This window comes from Hyperolius riggenbachi, chromosome 2 (genome assembly GCF_040937935.1).
Source record: "Hyperolius riggenbachi isolate aHypRig1 chromosome 2, aHypRig1.pri, whole genome shotgun sequence".
Taxonomy (NCBI): Eukaryota; Metazoa; Chordata; class Amphibia; order Anura; family Hyperoliidae; genus Hyperolius; species Hyperolius riggenbachi.
In genome coordinates, this window is record NC_090647.1 from 99751459 (window position 1) to 99765840 (window position 14382).

At 48.2% G+C, this 14382-nt stretch overlaps 1 protein-coding gene across 1 annotated transcript in view; it reads right to left on the bottom strand.

Moving 5' to 3' along the window:
- MRPS31 (mitochondrial ribosomal protein S31) overlaps positions 1-14382 on the bottom strand; it is a 122055-nt gene that overhangs the window by 99375 nt on the left and 8298 nt on the right. Inside the window, exons 2-4 of the mRNA XM_068265036.1 lie at positions 10687-10992; positions 5536-5691; positions 1996-2151 (exon numbers count right to left, since the gene is read on the bottom strand). Coding sequence (XP_068121137.1) covers positions 1996-2151; positions 5536-5691; positions 10687-10992 — 618 coding nt within the window. The remainder of the gene's footprint in view (positions 1-1995; positions 2152-5535; positions 5692-10686; positions 10993-14382) is intronic.

The window sequence follows — 14382 nt, forward strand, 5'->3', positions numbered from 1 at the left end:
TTACTTCTCTTTTCACAGTGTGTAGGAGAAAGAAGAGACAGGAAAACTGCTGCAGCTGTCTTATCTCTTGTTTGCTATACAGGTAATTCTTATTTCAGATGTCTGTCTGTCTGCCTGGATTAGATCACATGGACATGAGGGGTGGAGTTATGACATCAATCCCCCAGCATCCTTTGCACCTATGGTTTACAAAGGAAAAAAAAGGCCAGGGGATTCAGGGATTCCAAGACCATATGTGGAATACCGACCCCGGGGGGTGAGAAAATCACACTTTATTATGTGTGATTTTATATATCTTGGCAATTTATTCCTTTTAAAGCAAACTGTAATTTACAATATATGTACTCTTTAATACGGAGTTTATGGTAAGTATACAGTGTGGGGTATAGTACTGTTTTAGCTAAGCCTATTTTTAACATCGACTCTCCAGCAACCAGAAAATACACTCAAGGTGGCCATACGTCAAGCGGTTTGGCTGTACAATTGACCATTTAATGCAATCGAGAGAGAATCGAAGGTGTTCCAGAATTCCCAATCAATGAAAAGTGGCCGATTTCATGTCGAATCGACCAACTTAGTCGATTGAGCCGGATGCAAGATATTGGTCGATCGCACTGTTCACATGTCATTCGATCGACTCTGAATCGATTTTTGAATTAAGAGCATGGAGACACAACATTGGTCAGGGCAAATGTGAAGGTGAATCTCAAGGGAAATCGCTTGTAGTGTGTGGGTCACTAGTCGACTTTCAATCAACCATACTGAAGTCGATTCCATAATAAAGTTGATCACTTTGTCGATTGAATCACAATCGCTAGATGTATGGCTAGCTTTAGTATAAGCTGATAATGGGCAATTGCAACAAGCAACCACCCTGCCTTCTATACACACCTCTGGTAATAAAATCAAATCTGATGGTGGGTTGTTTGTAGAATTGTCCCTGTTCTTTACTCCAGTTTCCACATTATCACCTACTTACTCGCATTCAGTGCTTGAAACCCCATATTTGAATGTCCCAGTTCATTTCAAAACAGAACACTACACACATACCCAGGGACAAGGAGTGAAAGCTTTCTAGCTTTCTGAGCAGTCAGTGCTTTCATAAACTGAGGAGTCAGAGTTGGATGGTTTTTGAACCCACTCTAGAGCCCTGTAAGGGTTGTGAAGTCGGAGTCGAGGTTTCATAAACTGAGGTGTCAGAGTTGGAGTCGGATGATTTTTGTGCCGACTCCACTCCACAGACCTGGCAAAAAGTGAAAATGACCCCTTGGTATACAACCCCACAGAGGAGTTGATCAGACTGTTATACACGTCTCCTGAGGGGAAATTCAACTTCCCACAGTGGCCATTGACCCCCTGTGCTAGCTTACCTCCAGGCCCTCCCAGCACTGTACTGCATGCTATTAAACACCACATGAAGCTTTCCATGGTCCGCCATTGTGTGAGAAAAGTGAAGGCAGAAGAAGAGGAATGGTTTGTTAATGATTACTCAAAGCGCCTATACAGGTGATCAGTATCACTACAGCATCAATAAATACATAATGCAGCAACTGGAGGACACCACGGGAGCTACTCCGGCCCTGGTGTGCTCACAAACTCTGCCCAGGGGCCGCACCGCCAAAAACAGGCCTTCAGGGATGACCGTGTTAGTATGGGATAACCCCCGTCTGGAAGCCAACCAAGCAGGAAGTCATGCTTATTTCCTGTGGCCAATACTATCACGCGTATTGCAAAAAAATACGCTTCGACGCATAGATTTTCATGACTTCTGGTCCGCCGCATGTTGACGCAGAACTGCACGGTAACATAGATCTGTGCGAGTGCTCGGATGCGACGAAAACGGCACTTCCGTCATATCGCGCTGTACCGCGTCAGTAAGAAAGTCCTCAGACCCGCTGCGGAGGGATGCAGTAAAATTACCGCACCACCCCGGTGTGTAAGGGCCCTCAGTCTTTCATACTAAAGTTACTCAAAAGTATTGGCTGCACTGCTGACCTTAAATCCATGGGTCCTTTCCTCTGTGCCTCGGCCTTCTGTTTGTGTAGCCGCAGCTGCTGCAGAAGCTCAGATTGTATCTGAGCTTTTTTTTCTGGGAAAGTTTCAGCGACAGAAGATGCTGCAGGCTCCAGTTCTGGACTCGCAGATTTCTCCCTGAAACACAAGAACCGTCACATGTTAACACTACATTTAAAAACTTCAAAAACAATGTGTCATTTTGCAGATCCAGGTCACTGGCTCTATTATGTACCCATTTCCACTAGTGTGATGTGATCTGGCCTGATAACGTCGTCCCTGCTGCAATATTTGAGCATTTGTGCTTGTGTAGAAAGTATAGAAGTATTGTAAATAGGTTTTCATTTACCAATAAAAATTTGCAAAAAATCCCCTTTTCCTAGCCAATTCAGTGAAACGGGCGTAAGAATAGGGGATGCAGCCCCTGCTCCCGCAGGGGGGGGGACACACACTGGCCCACCCTGGCCGTTTTGGAGGGCAGGAGGAGTCACAACATGAGCGGAAAGCATGGCCGCACATCGGCAGGGAGAACAGCCCCTCTCCTCAGCGCTCCCCTCCTGCAACTATCAAAGGCAGCGGGCGGCGGCAGGAGCACATACCTCCATGCGTTCCACGCGTCAAAGCTTCCTCTAAGTGTCTGACGCTACTTCCTGTTTAAACAGGAAGTAGTGTGAAGCACCTAGAGATGGACATCCACGGTGGGTGGAGGTATGTGTTCCTGCCGCTGCCACTGATAATTGAAGGAGGGGAGCGCTGAGAGGAGAGCCCGAGGTGAGGGAGGGGCCCGGGGATTTGTAGTTACGCCCCTGCAGTGATAGTTGCAAAACCCAATCGCAGACACAAAAAGACAAAACACAGAGAATAGCAGATCAAAATGCAGACGCTTGCATGCTGGGAAACTGTAGATAATGCAATGAAATCACACTGTGGCTTGCATATGTAGTGGACAAAAGCATCAGTGCATGGCATGGACTAATATGGCTGTATGGAGTAGGATTTGAAACACCCAAAGTTACAGATTTCCCAGCAAGGTTGTTTTGAAGCAGAACTCCCAGGAGTGTGTAAGGGGCTGAACCTCCCTGCGAAAATGCCATGCACAATAACTATACATGTTTCCATATTGCACAGAAATGGAAAGAGCTTTTGTCCACTTTAAATGCAAACACAGTGCGATTTCATTGCATTATCTACAGTTTCTCAGCATGCAAGCTTCTGCATTTTAATCTGCTATTCTCTGTCTTTTTTCTTTTTGTGTCTGCGATTGGGTTCTGCAACTTTCACTGGATTGGCTAGGAAAAGGGGATTGTTTGCAAGCTTTTATTGGTAAATCACATTAAAACCTCTCGCTTCCGATATTTAAACCCATGCTCAACACAGCAATTCTGCTCTGACAGGGGCCATCTGTGATAGGGGACATGTTATAATTTGGTGTGGGGGAAGGGGGGGGGGGGGGTTGTAAATAATGTATATAGCTTTTGAATGTATGTATGTACAGCACCTTCTGAGGAAGCCTTACGGTGAAACATGTTAGGGTCTCGCGTACATCACCATATATATGTTTGATTGCACCTCTGATAGAATGTCATTTGTAACCCATCCAATTGATGTGAGGAGTGAGCGAATCACCCAAGGGCGTTTGGTCTGTCAGTAGTCTGACTCCATCTTGTGACAACCATCGCTCTCCTGCTTGTCCCCACATCAGTACGTGTGTGAGTTTTTAGTGATCGCAACAGGGAATAGCTACACCCCACTCGATGAGAAACTAATGAGGGGGGATAAGCAAAGACCCCCCTAGCACACAGTGGTCATATGTACTGACAAGACTCACACAGGAATACTCACAACAGCGAGTCTCTGTTGTGACGAATGCTGGGAATACACGATACGTTTCTGTACCCTGTATCGAGCAGCTGATGCGGCCAGCTGATAATATTCAGCAGGTCCGATGATGCTGCTCGATCCCCGCCCGCTCAATCCCGCCAGCGGACAATCGCAGGGAATCAAGCGGCTGATAAGGAAGCGCCGGCGGGGACGCGGCGGGAGTCGATCCAGAGGCTAATCGGCCGCTGGATCAACCCGTGTATGCCCAGCATAATGCTGGGTTTACACCATACAATGCTATTCTTCTGTTAAGCCTCATCTACACGGGTAGATAAGGCTCCGATCCGGATCGCCTCTTCCGCGTACCCGCTCGCTGGATTCGATTCCCCGCTCATCCCCGCCGGCGCCGCTTATCTTCCGCTCGATTCCCGGCCCTTGTCCCCTCGCGGGGAACGAGCAGGGAATCGGCGGTGGGGAGATCCGTCCTGTCGGATCTTATCAATCGAGCCGCATCAGCGGCGGAGCCTCATCTACCCGTGTAGATGAGGCTTAAGGTCCGTACACACGCCGGACTTTAGGCAACGACGGGTCCGTCGTTGCCTCCCGCTGGGTGGGCGTGCCAGCGACAGTCCGGCGTGTGTACGCTCTGTCGTCAGACTGATACGGCTGTTTCTGAGCGATCCGCCGGGCGGATCGCTCAGAAACAGCCGTATCAGTCTGACGACAGAGCGTACACACGCCGGACTGTCGCTGGCACGCCCACCCAGCGGGAGGCAACGACGGACCCGTCGTTGCCTAAAGTCCGGCGTGTGTACGGACCTTTAAGATTTTTGTGTTAGAATGCATAATTAGATAATTTTCTGTAGAGAATGGTCATTATCTCTGGTGCATTGTCTTCTGTTTATTTCCTGCTGAGTAGAACAATGCCTAATTGCTAGGCAGATAGATGGTAAGATAGATACATTTCCAACATGTTGAACTTTATCTATCTAGCAGGTAAATCTAACAGAAAATTGTGTGGTGTAAACCCAGCATTAAGCAGCCCATACACTCAGCCGATTTTCTGGCCGACCGATCGATCCCGATCAATCGATCGATCGATTGCAAATCGGTTGGCCAATCGACCGATCGACGCCGATTTCGATGGATTTCGATGGATTTCCATCGAACTGGCAGTGTGGAAAATTTAGGTCGATCTGATGAGATTGCTTATCAGTTTGCATTGGCCTTAATGGAAATCTGATGGCAAAAAAATGCCATCAGATCGAATTTCAATAGATTTCAAACTGAAATCTATTGGAATTCTATCCTGGTAAAAAATTTTCTAAAAACGCATCAGATAGATCATCAGATGCATTTCTTATCTATCTGCTGCCAATCTGACGAGTGTATGGGCACCTTTACTAGTAGACGCTAATTGCTTCCAATTGTACCAACAGGGTTGTCCACCAGGACTCCAGTGTTGCATATATTGTTTCCCTGGTACCTTACATTCGGATAGTGTAAAGTATATAAAACCGCCAGTGTACCGTCTGAGGTACACTTTAATTGGACTTTCAGAGTACTTTTACACCCCCTGCTGCCTTTAACAAAGTTAAGCCACTCACTGCCTGTCTAATTACAATTAACTTTAAACCCATCCCTGTGACACTTCAGTCTTTCGTAATAAAGTTACACAAAACCATTGGCTGCACTGCTGACCTCACATCCAGAAGTCCTTTCCTCTGTGCCTCGGCCTTCTGCTTGTGGAGGCGCAGCTGCCGCAGAAGCTCAGATTCTACCTGCGCTTTTTTTTCTGGGAAAGTTTCAGCGACAGCAGTTGCCGCAGCCTCCAGTTCTGGACCTACAGATTCCTCCCTGAAACACAAGAACCGTCACATGTTAACACTGCATTTAAAAAACGTCAAAAACTATATTGAGAAATGTAATAACAAGAAATGTCATTTTGCAGATCCAGGACACGGTCTCTTATGTACCCATTTCCACTAGTGCGATCTGATTTGGCCTTAGTGAAAATGTGGTACTGCAGGTCCAGGCACATTTACTGTGCCTTTACCTTGCAGACCATTTAAAGACAGAATTAGATACTTACCTAAAGAGAGGGAAGCCTCAGGATCCTATTGAGGCTTTCCTACCTGCTGTGTTGTTACCCCGTTGCTAAACGCGGCCCCCCAGAAGATTAGCGACAATGCATCGTCACTAATCCTAACAAAGCCGTGCAGCTTTTCCTACTTCAGCAAGGGCGCGCAATAGCCGACCCAGGCCGCCTGCACATGCGCAGTAAGCCGGAGGCATGGGCTCAAGCGGCTACTGCACGGACCCACTTACAGAAGAAGAGCTGCATGGCCCCCGATGTGAAGGTAGGCCACACTCTGCAAGGGAGGGGGGGGGGGGGGGGCTTTACAGCAGCAAGGGAAGCCTCGATAGGACCCTGAGGCTTTTTTCTTTTAAAGGTATCTATCTGGTTTTGATCACTTTAAGGTGCTGTTTGGGGACGAGCATTTGCCTCTCAGTTTGTTTGACTTTTCTAAACACCAGAGATTTATTATTTATTTATTGTATTTATAAAGCGCCAATATATTATGCAGCGCTGGACATTAGTTTAGGTTACAGACAATATTTAGGGGTGACATACAGCAATATGACAATACAGGAATACAAGAAAACCAGATCACACAGCACAGTATGAGTACCAAGTAATCACTGGAGGGGAGCATGGAGTTTAGGCAAGTTAGGTTCACTCAAATGCATAGCATGGGTGCACAGTAATGGAGGTGCATGATCAGGTAGGACACAAAAGGAGGAGGACCCTGCCCAAAGGCTTACAATCTAGAGGTAGAGGTGGGGACACGAAAGGTATAGGGGACCAGAGTTCAGCTGCGGGTTTAGAGCACTTGTGAGGGGTAGTAGGCCAGAGTGAAATGGTGAGTTTTGAGGGCTTTCTTGAAGATGTTGAAGGAGGGGCATGCCCTAATGGGTGGAGGTAGGGAGTTCCATAGTGTTGAAGCAGCTCTTGAGAAGTCCTGGAGGCGTGCATGGGACTGAGTGATGCGGGGGTGGTTAGGCGAAGTTCATTGGAAGAGCGGAGTGAGCGGCTAGGTGTGTACCTCTGAGTAAGATCGGAAATGTAGGTTGGACAGGTTTTGTGGACGGACTTGTAGGCCAGACACAGTATCTTGAATCTGATTCTGGACTGGATAGGAAGCCAGTGGAGGGATTCAAGGAGGGGATCCGGAGTGGTGGAGCGTTGGGAGCAGTGGCTAATTCTGGCTGCTGCATTCATGATGGACTGCAGTGGGGCTGTTTGGGAGGGAGACCAGACAGCAGGGCATTGCAGTAGTCAAGGTGGGAAATTATGCGGGCATGGATGAGGAGTTTGTTGGTGGCAGAGGTCAGGAAAGGGCGAATCTTACAGATATTACGAAGGTGGAAGTTGCAGGACTTTGTGAGGTTTTGGATGTGGGGAGTGAAGGAGAGTGCGGAGTCCAGGGTGACTCCCAGACAGCGGGCTTGAGAGGTAGGGCGAATGGTAGTGTGGTTAACCACTTCTCTACCACAGGGTTTTTCACCTAAAAACCACAGCAATTTTCACATTTAAGGGAAACTTTCAGTGAATGGGATCAGCCACGCATTGCGTTCTGATCACACGCCCATCCGTGTTTGATGATGTGAACATGGCCTACCCATAAAGGGTCTTTCTCCTTGATATCTTCATATCTCTCTGAAAGGTCTTTCACAGTCTCTTAAGGTCCGTACACACGTCGGACTGGAGGCAACGACGGGTCCGTCGTTGCCTCCCGCTGGGTGGGCGTTCCAACGACAGTCCGGCGTGTGTACGCACTGTCGGCGGACTGATACGGCTGTTTCTGAGCGATCCGCCCGGCGGATCGCTCAGAAACAGCCATATCAGTCCGCCGACAGTGCGTACACACGCCGGACTGTCGTTGGAACGCCCACCCAGCGGGAGGCAACGACCAGTCCGACGTGTGTACGGACCTTTACTTGGATCAGATCTCATCTCCCCATCCTTTATCTGTGGGAGTACCTCAAGGCTCTGCTCTTGGCCCCCTCTTTATCAGCTACATGCACAGTCTTGGAAACTTAATCAACTTACTTGGTATTCAATACCACTTAAATGCAAATGAAACACAACTGTACCTCTTGGCCCCAGACCTTAACACCCTCCTCACATGTGTTCCGGACTACTTGACTGCTATATCCTCTTTCATAAAACTTAACCTCTCTGGCATTTAGCCCATAATGGTGACGTGCAGGAAAAAGAAGATGTATGCCCGACACAGTTATGGGCATGTCGCCCAGGAGGTTTTCTGAGCTATAAAATGTACTCCAGTATAGGTTAGCAAGGTATATGTGCCTCAGTATTTGTTAGCCTGCAATAGGTACCCAAGTATACTGTAGGTGTCCACCACCCCTTCGTTCCCTCCGATCCCTGGCGCTGTTCCTTACTGTGCCTCTCTTCAGCAATTACAGCACCCCCGTCACACAGCTCCGGTGTTCTCTGTGCAGACAATCGGGACCAGTTATCATGACGCTGATGACGTTATGACGCCAGGTCCCGATACTACGCACAGAAAAGACCCGATCTGAGCGGCAGGGTGCTACGATCGCTGGAGAGTCACATCATCAAAAGAAAACGTTCTCAAGCACACGGGATGGGGGAGTGCAATTTTTACACCCTCGCCCTGGGATCAATTTAGGCTAGGAACTGCCCTGATTGGAAGCTGAAGCTTGGCTTCTAATGCACACTCTGCATCACGCACATGGGAGGGACATGGGGGGGGGTTCTTATAGATGATCCCTGATCGTGTACCTCCGTAGTGACATGTTCCATTGCAATCGGTGTTGATAACGCCAGGGTCACGCAGTGTCATCAACATCTGGCAGCACACAATTTCTGTTTTTGTATTGAATTCAATACAATAAGTAAACCTGCGGGGGATTCCAGAGGAGGATGGGCAGCACACGGTGGGCGACACAGGACAGGCAATATATCAATGCACACACAGGGGTATTTATAAACACTAGGGGGGGCAGCAGACATGGCCAATACCTGAGAGATTTCATGCTGAGATCACTCGTGTATCGGGTTGTGGTGTATGGGCAGCCAACAGATCTTTCTCTAATCAGATCAGAGAGAGATTTGTCTCTTGGTCCAATCTGCCCATTATCACTAGATGTATGGCCACCTTTACATTTGTATTAGTGCAGGTTGAGCAGCTGCAGCTTGGAAGTGTAAATGATCAGAGATTTATTTAGAGAAGTAATTTTGAAATTTAGTTTTGATTTGATTTTCTTTTTGTGTCAAGCTTTTACTATACACAAAATGTATACTATACCCTTGCGTGACACCTTTTGGTAAGTTACAGGAAAAACTTTGCACAGAAATCCAGCAGAAACTGAATGCCAGGAAGGTTAATATCAGTAAAACAGATGTAATCATTTTCCCACCTCTCTGCCTGAAACAACAATAAATGTTAATCGCACCCCTATAACTTCAGTTTCAAAAGCACAGTGCTTAGGGGTGGTGTTTGACTCCTCTCTTTTATTCTTTACATTCACTCCCTAACCAGCTCCTGTTATCTCCAACTTAACCATTTGCCGACCGCCCACAGCTGATGGGCGGCGGCTAAGTGGACGCCGAAAGGACCGCAATATGCACATCGGCTGCGGGTCATTTCAGCATGCGCGGGGAGCGATCGCGTCACTGGTGACGCGCGCTGCCCCCGGCAGCTGGCTCCACCCACCCGCGACAACCCACCAGCCATTCGGCAGCGTCGGCGGGTTGTTAACCCCACAATCGCCGCAGGCAATCCAAAAGTTAAAAATCACTATTACTTTTCTTGTTGATAAATGACCATTCCCCAGTTTACCAGGCTCTTATTTGGTACATCTGCGGCACTAAAGTTGCAGGGCATGCTGGGTTGTCCTTTTTTGCTTCTATACGTTCCTCTCAGACTTAACTAATGCAGCCTGATAGGCTGAAGCCTCTTTCCCGCCTGTTTCCCCTCCCACACCTCTGTTCCTCTCTGATTGGCCATTATTTCTCATGCTGAGACGATGCACTTTCTATTGCAGAGCTGGGTGGGAGTGCTTGAAGACTGGTAGGAGGGTGGGCAACGCATATATAATCAGGCAGAGGAGAGTAAGGGAGGAAATGACATCAAGACAGGCTTCAAGATAGACATTAATTAAAATGGAGAATCCTAAGAAGTATTTTCTCTTTATTTAATATAGAAAAATCAGTAAAATCAAAATGTGGACAGTGCAATACATGTTACGCAAGTAGAGCAAGTATTTATCTACTTATATATGTGAGATTTTCTTCTGAGATAATATGGCCAACAGCTCCTCTTTAAAGAGAATCTGTACTGTAAAATTCTTACAATAAAAAGCATACCATTCTATTCATTATGTTCTCCTGGGCCCCTCTGTGCTGTTTCTGCCACTCTCTGCTGCAATCCTGGCTTGTAATTGCCATTTTTATGCAGTGTTTACAAACAAAAGACATAGCAAGTGATAGGCTGAGAGAAGCTCAGTGTGTGAGTCATACAGAGTGTGCAGGGGGCCTGGAGAGGGTGTGTATAGCTTCTATCCAATCACAAGCAGCACAGCACATTCCTGCCTGACTGCCTCAGCCCGACAGAGCCAAAAGAGGAGAGAAGATTAGATCATATAAGGCTGCAGTTACACAGAGCACATTAGAACAGGTATAGGAACTTGTAGGATAGAAGAAATAAGGCTCAACATTTTGTTACAGAGTCTCTTTAAGAAAACTCTGAAGACCTCCACCATTCCCCCTGTATTTTATCCCACACATTACCCATCTCTTACTCTTTAGGGTCTTCTCCTGCCATCTGAAACATCTGGCTGACACTTCCTACTGTCTTCAGTCTCTTATCTTTGGTTGACTTGCTCTTCATAGCCAGGAGTTTCTTCTTGGAACTCACATTTACCTTCATGCTACTCAATATATCCATCAAGTGACCAGGCTTGGGTGGTTGAGAATTATCGTCTTGGTGTGCTGCATCAGCCTTTTCCTCTGCAGGAGGGGCAGCTGCACCATTGTTCTCTGGTGGAGTCTTCTCGGAACAGTAAGCACTTCCAACGGAAAACCACCTTATCAGAGGATCACAGCACCTACAAGAACAATGAGGCCATTAAAAGGCTTAAAGTGGATCAGAGACAAAAACTTTTGCTGCCTTCATTTTTTCCGCCCTTTACATATAGTTTATTGAGCATTCTTCCCCCCCAAATGCTTTTCTTTTTAAATTATTTATCTAATTGCATGTAAAATGAATGTATCCATGCCCCCAGCGCCTAGGCATTCTGAGTCCTATGCTGCAAGTGCTCATGGGAGCTCAGCCTGGGGAGGAGGATGCTTTTGCTAAAACATGCACAAGATTTCAGAGGCAAGGGGATGGAGAGGGGTGGAGAGGGGAAGAGAGGGGAGTGGAGTTTTTACAGGCTGAAGGGTGGAGATGCCAAGCAGCTTGCCTGTGTAATGATGACAAGCATGAATATGGCTGCTCTCATTTCATCACAGGAAGAAATAATCATACACTGTTGAAGGTGTTTGCAGCTAGATTTACTGTGTAAACCATCTAAACTTTAGATAAGATATATAGACAAGCTGCTTACTCTAGTTAGTATTTTTTATGTTGGATCCGCTTTAACATTCATAGCAACTGATCTATAACACCACACTCCAGGCTGAAAACCGTATGTTTTGCGCCATTTTGTTTCCTCCATATTCTTTTAGGCCTCATTCACAGTGGGATGTTGCGGAGCTGCGTTATAAACTCATAACGCAGCTTACCGCACTGCAATACTAATCCTATAGGATGTTCACAGAGCGACAGAGTCGCATTGTAATGTGTAGCGTTATGGTAATGCAGTGCGTTACCTCTAAATGCACACGTTACCAGGTACAGGAAAGCATACTTTTCATTGCCTGTATGCTTTCATGTACCTAGTGCAGCGTTAATGTGCGTTGCGTTGTAATGCTGTGTTGTGACTTTAAGGCTGCATACACAGTGGGAACGCAACGTTAAAGGGACTCCGAGCTCAAATTAAAATAGAAAATGGTACTCACCTGGGCAGAGCCGGATTAAGGCTAAATGGGGCCCTAAGCAAAGTAACTGATTTGGGCCCCCCCATCATGTCGTAATAGAATCAGATGATGCAGCTGCACAGCAACATGCCGCACACACCGGGGCAGCCAAGCTACTGGTTGCTATGGGCAACAGCCCGCTTTCCTTTGTGGGTGCACAATGCAGGGAATAGCAGCGGCAAAATGCAGAGTGAGAGATGAATGGCTGGGACATTTGCACTCAGGGGCTGGGGCACCCCTGTGAAGAGGGCGCCAGATATCACAGCAGCAGCACTTTCCCCCTGCATCTCCAGCCTGGCAATAGCAGAAAGCTCTGGACACCGCCAAACCGGAAGTCGTTCCCCAGACAGAATTACATAACCACCCCACCGCCGAACAACCAATTTCCTCCCAAACTAGACAGCCACCATGCAGCCTCCATCCCATTAAATACGATAGTCCAGCAGAGAAGGCAGCCGCAGCGGGGGAGAATGACAGCACCAGATGACTCACATTCACCTATTACGATCCAAGCAATAGAGGTCCCGTCATCCGGAGCCCATCTGTCTCCTCTAGAGTGCTGCCGCTCTGTTACTACTACTATTACTACTTCCTACTTCCTGTCTGATCTGAGAATCAGGAAGTTCAGAGCAAGCGGCTGCACTGTAGAAGAGACAGAATGGTTTAAGATGACGGGATCTCTATAGCTTGGATCATGGATGGGTGAGTGAGCGTTTGCCATCTGCTGCTATCATTCTTGCTGCAGCTGTGGTTCTCTGTGGGAAGGGAGGGAGGAGTGGGCAGCGGCAGAGCGCACAGTAGCAGAAGGGGGACCTAGGAGGAGAGCCTGGCTCTGAAGACAATAAACAGCGCACGGCATCATGTGACAAGACAAATAACATTTATATCGCGCTTTTCTCCTGGCGGACTCAAAGCGCCAGAGCTGCAGCCACTAGGACGCGCCCTATAGGCAGTAGCAGTGTTAGAGAGACTTGCCTAAGGTCTCCTACTGAATAGGTGCTGGCTTACTGAACAGGCAGAGCCGAGATTCGAACCCTGGTCTCCTGTGTCAGAGGCAGAGCCCTTAAAAAGAACCCGAGGTTGGATTTAATTATGCTAGTGGGGCACAGAGGCTGGTTGTGCACACTAACACCAGCCTCTGTTGCCCCATGGTGTGCCTCCAAGACCCCCCTGCGCGCTGCTATACCCCCCGCAGTGCTAGCGACACGCAGCGTGTCGCCAGCACAATGTTTACCTATGCGGTGTCAGTCAGCGCCGCTCCCCCGCCTCCTCCGTATCGGCGCTACCCGCCCGCGTCCCTTCCCTCCCGCTGATTGGAGGGAAGTGACGGGGGCGGGTAGCGCCGATACGGAGGAGGCGGGGGAGCGGCGCTAACAGACAGAGGTAAACATTGTGCTGGCGACACGCTGCGTGCCCCACTAACATAAGTAAATCCCACCTCGGGTTCTCTTTAAAGGGACTCCGAGCAGTGCCTGTGGGTATGCCTTTAAAGGGAACCTTAACTGAACGGGGGGTAAAGAGTTTCACTTACCTGGGGCTATTAACAGCCCCCTGCAGCAGTCCTGTGCCCTCGGAGCGGCTCTGGAATCCTCCGGCCTCCCGCTGTCACTTAGTTTCATTTTTGACGACTCACCGTAGACATGCGGCAACGCGTATTTTTGTACGCGTTGCGGTCCGCAACAGCGCTAATTGCAGTAGGGAATGCGTCCAATAATACGCATGGCGGCTGGCCACTGGTGAGTCGTCAAAACCGAAACTAAGTGACAGCGGGGGACCGGAGGATTCCAGAGCGGCTCCGAAGGCACAGGACTGCTGCAGGGGGCTGGTAATAGCCCCAGGTAATTGAAACTCTTTACCCCCCGTTCAGTTAAGGTTCCCTTTAAGCATACCCACAACTATGTTTGTAATTATATCCCCCTGGGTTCCTTATATTTCATTGCATTGTGCTGAATGGAGCTGCCGACTTTGGAGAAAAGTTGTCCTGTGTAATACAATGTAACTATGGAAAGATGCATATCATTTTGAAGCTCTTTCTCCTCTTTCCAATGATATATAAACTGCTACCCTACACCTTTTAGTTTAATAAAACTAAAAGGCATAGGGTGGCAGTTTATATTTCATTGGAAAGAGGAGAAAGAGAGCTTTAAAATGATATGCATCTTTCCATAGTTTCTGCACTGCTCAGAGTCCCTTTTACCATTATACGATCCAGCCACCGCTGACAGGATGGCGAGGCGCATGCGCCGTACTGTCACGCCGGACGCCGTGATGATGCGAGGCGGCCGGCGTGGTGACGTCAGCCATGACGATTGAGGAAGAGGAGCCCGACACTCGGGGCCAGTGTCACCCGGCTACCGCCGGCCAGCCATTTTGGAAGAGGTGATGGGAAAAGAGCCAGGACGCCGGCGTGGGGCGTC